General features: G+C 30.1%; 1 protein-coding gene across 1 annotated transcript; it reads right to left on the bottom strand.

The window, feature by feature from the left end:
- Window positions 1–6074: 6074 nt before the first annotated feature.
- On the bottom strand, window positions 6075–8191 carry LOC120212648 (transmembrane emp24 domain-containing protein p24beta3-like). The gene is made up of 4 exons (XM_039210879.1): window positions 7967–8191; window positions 7050–7236; window positions 6750–6857; window positions 6075–6209 (listed from the first exon to the last, which is right to left on the bottom strand). Exons 1-4 carry the CDS (start codon window positions 8174–8176, stop codon window positions 6076–6078), a joined length of 639 nt encoding a protein of 212 aa, XP_039066810.1. The 5' UTR covers window positions 8177–8191; the 3' UTR covers window position 6075.
- Window positions 8192–10616: the final 2425 nt, after the last annotated feature.

Here is a 10616-nt window from a genome sequence, read left to right as displayed (position 1 = left end):
GGAATACCTCTCATGGCCATAAACTTCAGCAGTTTTAGCCCCCGGAAACTTCCATTTCAACGACATCGAGGAATCACCTTGCTATATCGAGCAGGTACCAAGGATCATGTGAAGTCTGCAGCTCCATAACTTTTACATGAACTGCTTAACCATAAAAGGGCTCCACGTGCAACCCCACCTGGAGGAGCTTTCAAGTGTATATGCATTCAACATCACGTAAACCATCAAATGTGATTAAATAAATTACGATTTTGAAAATGTAACAGCCAAAGAAAATTATAACATTAGTACTAATTTACTAACTTGGGTAATGTGGCAGAGGAAGGGGCAATAATAAAAGATGGAAAGTTAGATGTGTTTAGGGTACCCTACAAAGATGGAGATTGGGGAGCTAAGGCATTTGCTGCACTCCTTTTATGAAGCAGGTTGTGAAACGTTGCTTTCAACCCTTATCCAAACACAGAGCCGTGACCGGCGAGCAAACCTTAATGGCGAAAAAGAAGAAGAAGAGTGCAAGACGTGGGTTTATTTTAATTTTTTAATTTTTAATAACAAACGAACTGATAATACAAAGAATCAAACACACTTAAATTTTAAATTGATGATCAAATTCGATCAGTTTAAAAATAAATGAGATTATTCGTATAGTTTATTTTATTTTTTATTTTCAATTTGATCGACTTTTATTTTCAGTTTGATCGACATTGATCACTGGTTTAAGAAGAAGATGAGTTGTCACGTAACACTTTGGTTAAGGGATTAACCAAGGTTAACGGTCGAAGAACTTAAACCGAACGGACTAATAATATAAGAGATTACATACACTTAATTTTTAAACCAGTGACCAAACTTAATTAGACTAAAAATAAAGGGGACTATTTATATAATTTACCTAATTTTAAACTATTATAACATTAAAATAAAAAAAATATAAAAAAATTTATTTTAATGTAAAACAAAATAAAAATAAATTTAATTTATATTTTTTAAATTTTAAAAATTTATTTAATATACAAGTTATTCATCTTGCTACACTTTAATTTCAAAAAAATTTAATTTTTTTAGATAAGTAGATTATATTATCCAAGAAGGAAGTACAACAACAAAAGTCTCATATGGGAGTATACACTATTTACAACAAAAAAGTTAATCTATACCCCAGTAATTACAAAGGTTAATATTAACTCTATCAATTCTATTTAGATTCATGTCGTTAAGTTTGATTCGAACAAAGTCTTTAATAACCCTTAAAACTTGATCAATCGTTCTCGACTCTCCTCTGAAAATTCTTCTGTTCCTTTCTTCCCAAACTGAATAGATAAAAGTAGTCCATGCTAATTACAAAATGATGATAAGAAGGGATTTACCCTTCCATTCAAGAACAACCCAATTAATCCTAGCTTCCCAAGTGTTGTGATTGTTACTCAAAGAAGTAAGACGCAAGATTGTGTTCCACAGTGAAGTAGCATAAGTACAGTGCACAAAGAGATGGTTTCTGTTTTCTGGAAACTCATTACATAAGATACACAAATCATCAGAAGCAATCCCCATTTTAATAAGCCTATCCCGTGTTGGAAATCTGTCAAGTATGGCAATCCAAGAGATAATACTGAGTTTAGGTATATGGAGAGGAAACCAGACTATTCTGTGCCAAGGAACCTTAGTTTTGTGAACTCTCAGTTTCTCCCATAAATCTCTTGTCCTCATTAAACCATAATTAAGAAGGGGCAAAGCTTCACTCTTTAGTCTGATAAGTTTCCTAAAACACCAGCTAAAATATGGGCATTCATTAATTTAAGTGAAGCTTTTACTTTTAATGACATAACAGTGAACCCATGCTACCCAAAGAGATCCCTGACCAGCAAGTAATTTCCGGATTAGGTGAACCATGCAAGTTTTGTTCCAAGAACTAATATTTTTTAACCCTACTCCACCTTATGATTTGGGGCAGCAGATTTTGTCCCAACTGATCCTTGCACCTGAAGCCGCTATATCATAACCTTTCCAAAGAAACTTAGAGCATAGTTGTTCAAGACGTTTAACAACTTTTTGGGGAAGGATAAATTACCTACACTAGAAGTTCCAAAAGTTGACAACACTGTATAAAACAATTTTTATAAGCTCGAGTCTACCAGCATAGCTCAAGAATTTTCCAGCCCAATTATGAAGTCTCTGCTTAATGTTGTCAATAAGAGGCAAGCAGTCTTTTTCATTTAATTTCCTAGTGACAAGAGGAACTCCAAGATATCTAATAGATAAAAAACCATGTTTGAACCCAGTAGCAGATTTAATAATATCCAGGTTTCTAGCAGAGATACCAGCAGAATAAAGTTCAGTTTTGCTAACATTTAGCTTTAGGCCAGACAAATCATAAAAGTGATTTAGCACAGTCATGACTCCAACAATAGATTCCAGATTGCCTTTACAAAATATTAGAAGGTCATCTGCAAAAGATAAATGGGTAATGCGAATTTGTTTACATTTAGGATGGTACACAAATAATCCTCTAGCAGCAAGATAAGAAATCCCAATGAAGAGAGTCAAAGGCTTTTTGAAGGTCAAACTTAAGAGCACATCTTGGAGAAATAATTTTCCTATCATAACCTTTTACTAATTCTTGAGCAAAAAAAGTGTTGTCAATGATAGATCTTCTTTTCACAAAAACTGTTTGGTTAAGGGAAATAAGATTTGGCAGCAGAACATTTAACCTTTTGACAAGAATTTTTGTGATAGATTTGTACACCACAGAACAACAAGAAATAGGCCTATAATCCTTGACTTTGCTTGGGTTTTGAATTTTTGGAATTAAGGATATTACGGTAGAGTTGAAAGCTGGAATAATAAGAGACTCTTGGAAGAAATATTTGACAGCATTAATAACATCTTCACCAACCATAGACCAAGATTTCTTGAAAAATAGAGGGGTGTATTTTTGTGATAGATTTGTACACCACAGAACAACAAGAAATAGGCCTATAATCCTTGACTTTGCTTGGGTTTTGAATTTTTGGAATTAAGGATATTACGGTAGAGTTGAAAGCTGGAATAATAAGAGACTCTTGGAAGAAATATTTGACAGCATTAATAACATCTTCACCAACCATAGACCAAGATTTCTTGAAAAATAGAGGGGTGTAACCATCAGGGTTAGGAGCTTTGTCATTCCCTTGGTTAAAAAAGCCTCCTTGATATCTTCATTAGTGACAGGTTTAATAAGGTCAGAAACAACTTCATTAGGAATGTTATAGTTCAGAAGGCTCTTAAGGTAATCATGATCAGATGAGATAACCTTAGGATCAGAAGAACCTAATTGAGTCTTGAAATAATCAATGGTTTCAGAAGTCATTTCAGCATAAGTTTCAAGCCTTTTACCTTCATTGTTTACAAGAATTCTGATAGTATCTCTTTTATTCTTTGAAGCAATGGCAGAATGGAAAAGTTTGGAGCATTTATTACCTTCTTTAATCTACTGAATTTTGGCTTTCTGTTTTAGAAACAGATATTCAGAGGCTTCAAGATCAATCAGTTCCCTCTAAGTTAAGAATTCCTTTTCCATAGAGGAAATACCATTGAGGGTGTCAATCTGGATTTTTTTTAACCCAGTCTTCTTTTGTCTAACTCTAGCAGAAATATCACTAAAGTGATTTTTATTTAAGTCCTTCAAGCTAGGTTTAAGACGTTTGAGCTTTGTGTATAAATTCTGCATAGGATTACCATAACAAGGCTGCTACCAGGAGAAATTAATAACTTCAAGAAAATTAGAGTGAGAAGCCCAAAAGTTGAAAAATTTAAATGGTTTTGGTATGTTTGTATGATTCTCTTTATTGATCCAAACCAAACCCATACAGTGGTCAGAAGGTCCTGGGGCAGTGAATTCAACAAAAGAATTATGAAAAGTAGTAGCCCAAGGAGAATTTATAAGAATCCTATCAAGTTTCCTTGCAAGGAATGAGTCTTTTTGTTTGTTGCTCCAAGTGAATGTTGAGCCAAAATAAGGGTGATCTTGTAGGAAAAGATCTTGAATAACATTTTGGAAATCAATCATATCAGATGAGAGGTAAGGTCCAAGGAGATCAAAATCAGAGCTTTTATTAATCTAGAAAAATAATTATAATGACTTTATATTTAACACCAGGACCGATCCTGATCATTTCTAGGCTCGGGACGAAAATAAAAAAATGGACCTCTAATATAAAAATATTTAAGAAATATATAATATAATTTTTTATTAAATTAAACAAATAGTAATTCATTACAATATAAAAGATGTCAAAAAATATATTTTAACATACAAATACTCTTAAAAAAATTACACTCGAACATTTCTTGATGCATAACTATTGTTGATAGTGTTAGCATCAATGTTTTCCAACAAATTTTTCTCAATACATAACATATCATTTGAAAATAAAAGAAGGATCTTATCTAGAATTTGAAAAATATATAACAATTAAAAGAAAGAATTTGAAAATGTGATCTACTTAAAATTTTAAGAACAATCTTCAATATGATTCAAGTACCACAATTGATGATAAACAATTATGACTTTATGTGTGTGAAAAATATGATAAATTAAAAAAAAAAACTACCATTAAATTTTGAAGAAAAAATAGCTTTAATAAAATTTTTCATTGATATGAAAAATCGGGAAAGAGATTTGGTGAATTCACGATGGGAATTTAGAAAGACCAAAATTAAATAGATTCAATTGATTTTTTTTTTAGTTTAGGGAAATAAATTTTGAATTTGAATTTTATGAGAAGAACAATTTATCAACGTTAATATAAAATTCAATGATGACAATTGACACCTTAATAAATCCATGGCCCTCATTATTTTATTAGGTAAATTATGTATTTAGTACATAAACTATCGGTTTTAGTTTGTTTTAGTTCCTAAACTTTCAATTTTTTCAAAACCATACATAAAGTTTAGTTTTTGTTTCATTTTAGTACACACCATTGAAAACTTTAGTTTTTTTATTTTATTTTTTTTACTCCAACCAAAATTTAAAGTTAAGTTTTAAAAAAATTCAAAACTCTTTAGGTACTAAAACAAACCAAAATTGATAGTTCATATACTAAACATGTTAAGTTTTTAACGACGAGTATTAAAATAAAATAAAAACTAAATGTTAGAAATAATTTTAAAAAAATTAAAATTTAAATACTAAAATAGATCAAAGCCGAAAGTTTAGGTACTAAATGTATATTTTTATCCTATTTTATTTTACAATTTTTTAATTTATTATCAAAAAATCAAAAAAAATTATACTATAGAAAAATTTAATTTATGGGCCCTAAATGTGTGCCCTTCTACCCTGGCTCAGGGTCAGCCCTATCTAACACAATGAACTAAAATTACTATAAATACCCTTAACATGACCTATAAAAGGATTAGAATGTCTATTATTCTACATAATTTTCTCTCATTTTTTACTCTGGTCATTAATTTCCTCTATTTAGTGACTCCCTATTTAAACTAGAAAAGATACGACCAACGAAATAAACTTATTCCTATCTACGTATCTTATTTAGATCTTGTGCTTTTAGATTGGGTCATTTGGAATTCAATTTTCCTTTTAATCCTTCCTCGAATCATTTTAACTTTTTTAGTTCAATCTACTAAAATCAGGTTGAATTTGAACTAGACAAATCATTTATAAAAAAAATAAATAACCAGGAACATTATTTATTTATTTATTTATTTCAATTGGCTTTGGGTGTGGTTTTTTTCTCAGTTAGAATGTTATCATAGGTAATTTGGTAAAAAACTTCAAACCTTTTTTTTAATAAAATCAGTATATTTTTTTATTCGAATTTGTACGGGTTTTCTGGATGTATTCATTACGTACAAGACAAATAATTGGTACACTTTTAATATATACGCAACGCTGCAAATAAGACACAGGTTTCTATAATTGAAAGCAAAGTAGTGTAGCTGAAGCTTATAAAAAAAAGTGAGTTAAAAAAACAATCACTTCCCAAAGCTAAAGTGTATGGAAATATAATACTCGAATAACAACAAAAAACAAAATTTGATTGAGAGATTTGTGAACTCAAGGATTGTTCCTGTTCAAACTCGGTTGTATGCAACAGTTTTGCTGAAGAGACGACGGATATAGAAAACTTGTAGTACACTTGCAGCCACCAGCAGAATGTATTCTCCTACTGTGTATCCTATTACGCTCTTTCTTGTGCTTTCATTTGCTGCACCAATCACCATCAACTATGCTTATCAGACATTTACAAAAATGTTATTATCATGCTGCAAATGCACTAAAATGACACGTTTCATGGTATTTACCATCAAGTAAGTGCATTTTGTCACATCCATGGATTTTAGTCAGAATTGGCGACTATGGTGGCTGGAAAGAATCTAGTCCATGATAATGGCAAAGTTGACAATACTCTAGATCTCATGCAGGTGAAGGTCAAGGTCGGTGGTGACATTGCAGCAGAGCAATGAGAAATGAACAAAAAGCATATTTAAATGACAAAACGACTCATCGGCACGAAGATCTAGTGTGCCTAGAATATTGTTTCTCCTAGAGGATCTCGATTCGTGCGGCTACGCTTGTAGGATGTGTGTGCATTGTCAATGGACTAAAAAAATTCTGAACAGATACAAACTTATAATCACCTCAGACTATTTAAAAAAAATTAATGTATCCCTAGATAATACTAGTGCTAGCTAGAAAATTAATATTGAAATAACGTAGTACTCCATAATTATAAGTCTCAACTTACTATGACGATGCAAAGTATCGCGAGCTTTCAAGTACTTTTGTTCTGCTGTAACAGACTCCAAAGCCTCTCTCAGCTTAGCAATTTTAACAATAATTGGGTTCAAATGTTCTGTAACAAAGAGAACCAAGAAGAAGAAAATGATCAAATGTGAGGGAAAACAAAATACTAGTATGTGGTGTTCATCTGCAAACATGGGAGAAAAATCGTCAATTTAAATGCTAGTAACAGGCTAACAGCCATTAACAGCTTTGCCTACAAATAAATTAGACATAAAAATACACCAACAAGAAGATAACAGACCATCTTTTGCAAGATCATGCTCAGAGGGGATATGGCCGATATGAATATGGAAAGCAACGGTCTCCGGTGTCTTGTAGGCATTGTGAAAGCAAAACTTGTACATTCCACTTAGTGGGGCACTGAATTCAAACTTGTCCCCTGCTGTCCCCTTCATACTGTGAATTATATTACCCCCAGGCGCAGTTACCTGCATTCAATCAAATATAAGAAGACAGATTATGCTAAATCCAGTGATGGACGGGACCAGGATGATCGTCTTTTGAAAATTTTATAATATAATGTTTGAATAAACATTGTCTTTCAAAAGCAACTTTTAACTATAATTCTGATTAATTAAATCTTAAATAAAAAATTTTAAAAACAAAAATCAATTTTATTAAAAAAGGATTCTGGAAATAATACTGAAACACAAGCGCCTATAATTCAACAGAACTACACAGCCCATAAGATGCGGCTCTATGAAAATTTTAATTTTTCATATAATTTTTCATATAATTTTTCATATTTTTTATATTATATAAATTTATCTACCACCCTAAAATTTTATATTCGTACCTAAATGAACCTAAACAATAAGCCCCTATCAAGCACACTGAAAGCGTATTACATTACCTACACACCATTAGAATCAAACACCAACAAGTCGTTGAATACAATTTTACAAATTCAAAACCATCCTAATATATATATATAAGTGAATTCTCGAAGTTCATAAAGTAAACCAACACTTACCCAAATTGAATTAAAATATGCAAATATCCCAATAAAAAAACAACCATCAACGATTGGAATTCGAGACCCAGACATAAAAAACAATTGAAAAGAGAGCCATAAAAAAGGGACCCATATAGCAAATCAATGCAAATTTCACGAGGAAAAAAAGGATCGAAATTAGAGATCGGGTAAAATATACTTACGACGAAATCAATGCCGGGATGATCAGAGCTCCAGAAAATATCGTGGTCGACGACAACAAAGTTACCAGAAATCGTGTCGCCTTCGTAAAGCACGTATTCGTAAACGCATTCAATGTCGGTAACGGTCACAGAAAGCGAGGAACCGTTACCCGCCCAATTCAAAAGAAGAAAACACATCAACGCCCACATGTCCCCCCTTCTCTTCTCCATATTTTTTTCCAGAATTTTGATCTCAAGGGATTCTTTTCCCCCTGATTTGATTCCCAACGACTTGTAATCTCGTAAAGAAATTAAACACCTCTACTTTTATTTATTTTTTTATTTTAGAGTTTCACGACTGTCTCGGTATCATTGAGAACCACATCCAAAAAATATATATATGGAAACTATATTTAAAGACACTAAATTATGTTTAGATCACTATTTATTTTTAAATTTTTTAAAACTATAAAGAAAAGAGATTAAACATTCAAAACATTAATTATTATTAAGTGATGATATGATATGTTAGAAGAAAATTTCTTGATTTACCATGATTGAGATGATGGAAAAACATGTTAGAAATATTATTTGGATCTTTATGCTATTAGGTGCTTCATGTAAAATGCATCTAACACTAATATGCTCTCTACAGAATTTTTAACACATATGTGAAAAGACAAATAAAAAATAAATTAATTTAGAATGATGAGACCATAAATTCTTTAAATAAAATAATTCTAATATTTATATTTATCACTATAATATTTAAAAGACTTTTCAATATTTTCCCAATTGAATTACTAACCGGTTAACTGGTGCCTTCCTCAATCAAGCTCTAATAAAATGATAGTTTTGATATTTTTTTACAAGTGATTAAAACAATTAGCTATCGATTGATTATTCCTGTTAATCAATTTAACTTTATCTAAATACTTTAATATTAATTTTTAAAAAAGTTTTATCACGCAATTTTCTATCCATAACAATCAAAATAATAGTGATATTATTATTTATTAAAATATTATAAAATTTAGGGTAAACTATATCATTGACCACTCAACTATGTAGCCCTTTTACTTTCATCACTGATCTTTCAACTTTATCAATTAGACCACCTAACTATTTACTTGTTGTTAATCAAGCCACTTGTCGTTAACAGTTGGCAGAAATGATGACGTGGCAGTTAACGAAATTGACATAATTCTATATTTAGTCCTCAATACTTATATATTCTATTAATTTGATCCTAATTTTAATTTAATTTAATAAATTTAATCATCTAATCATATTACAACACGTGTCACAACATGAATGGGAGATATTTTTGAAATTTAATTATTTTATTCAATCAAACGGTGACACATGTCACCATCAGATTGAATGAAAAATTAGTATTAGAGGAAAGATTCACGCAAAAGGGGTGGGTGGGATTTGAACCCACACTTAATGGGATAAATATCAAATCGGTTCTAAAACGCAACATATAAAATATAAAATAATGTAAAAATGGCAGAAAAAATAAAGTTAAGAGAGGAAGTAATAATTTTTTTAATAATATCATATATATATATATATATATGTATGTATGTATGTATATATTTACTAACAAATATATCATTTTATTTGATAAATTTAACAATAACTTATATATAATCATTACATTTTTTAAATTTCAGTAATAATTTTAATTTTTTTTACTAATAACTTAACACACACACATATATATATATATATATATATATATATATATATATATATCAATTTTTATTGAAAGTATATGAAATTATTTGATAACATTAAGAATAATTTATATATACAATCATCAAATTAAATCTTTTTAACTTAATTTCAAATAATTTGATATATTTGTTAGTAAAAAAATAGTTATATATATATATATATATGAGATTATTAAAAAAATTAAAATTATTACTTCTTTTCTTAACTTTCTTTTTTTTCTGCCATTTTTACACTATTTTATATTTCATATGTTGTGTTTTGGAAACAATTAGGGATTGTGGTTTGAGTGTTGATGTTTATCTTAGTAGATGTGGGTTCGAATCTCAGCCACACCTTTTGCGTGAATCTTTCCTCTAATATCAATTTATGTCAATTTCGTTAACTGTCACATCAATATTTCCATCAACTGTTAACGGCAAGTGACTTGATTGTCAATAATTAAATAGTTAGGTGGTATGTTTGACAAAATTGAAAGATCAGTGATAAAAGTAAAAGTGCTACATAGTTGAGTGGTCAATGATATAGTTTACCCTAAAATTTAATGAAAAATCATATTTCAAATGATTCAAAATTCTCTAAAAACTCGTGACTGTTATCTTAAACTTCAACGCGTCTCATATACCTAAATAGAAAAACCCTAGCCGCTCTCTCTTTCTTTTTGTGCTATTTTTTACAGATCAAATCAACTTTTTCTTATTTGATTTTGTTTAACTGACGACAACACTAATTTTAATACTGTTGCCAATCGTCAGCTGTATTTTCTCTTTGTTTTTTTAGTTTTTTAGGAATAATTAAGTCTTTAATGTTTATCTATGTCTTTTGGCATTTTTTGATTTTTTGATCGTTGCTTTTCGTTTATGTTTTTCTAGGGTTGGATTTGACATCAACGACTGATTAAGATGACGCTTATTGATTATCATGTTGATAT

This window comes from Hibiscus syriacus, unplaced genomic scaffold (assembly GCF_006381635.1).
Source record: "Hibiscus syriacus cultivar Baekdansim isolate YM2019G1 unplaced genomic scaffold, ASM638163v2 tig00110015_pilon, whole genome shotgun sequence".
Lineage (NCBI taxonomy): Eukaryota > Viridiplantae > Streptophyta > Magnoliopsida > Malvales > Malvaceae > Hibiscus > Hibiscus syriacus.
Note: the sequence above shows the minus strand (reverse complement) of the source record. Positions and strands in the feature narration are given on the sequence as shown.

What these genes read in the sequence shown, in the direction of transcription:
- LOC120212648 (XM_039210879.1), bottom strand. Translation starts at nt 8,176, where the DNA reads ATGGAGAAGAGAAGGGGGGACATGTGGGCGTTGATGTGTTTTCTTCTT. An exon ending in ATCCCGGCATTGATTTCGTC is followed by an intron (nt 7,237 to 7,966) that starts GTAAGTATATTT and finishes GATTGAATGCAG; the next exon opens with GTAACTGCGCCTGGGGGTAA. An exon ending in CGATACTTTGCATCGTCATA is followed by an intron (nt 6,210 to 6,749) that starts GTAAGTTGAGAC and finishes TGATTGGTGCAG; the next exon opens with CAAATGAAAGCACAAGAAAG.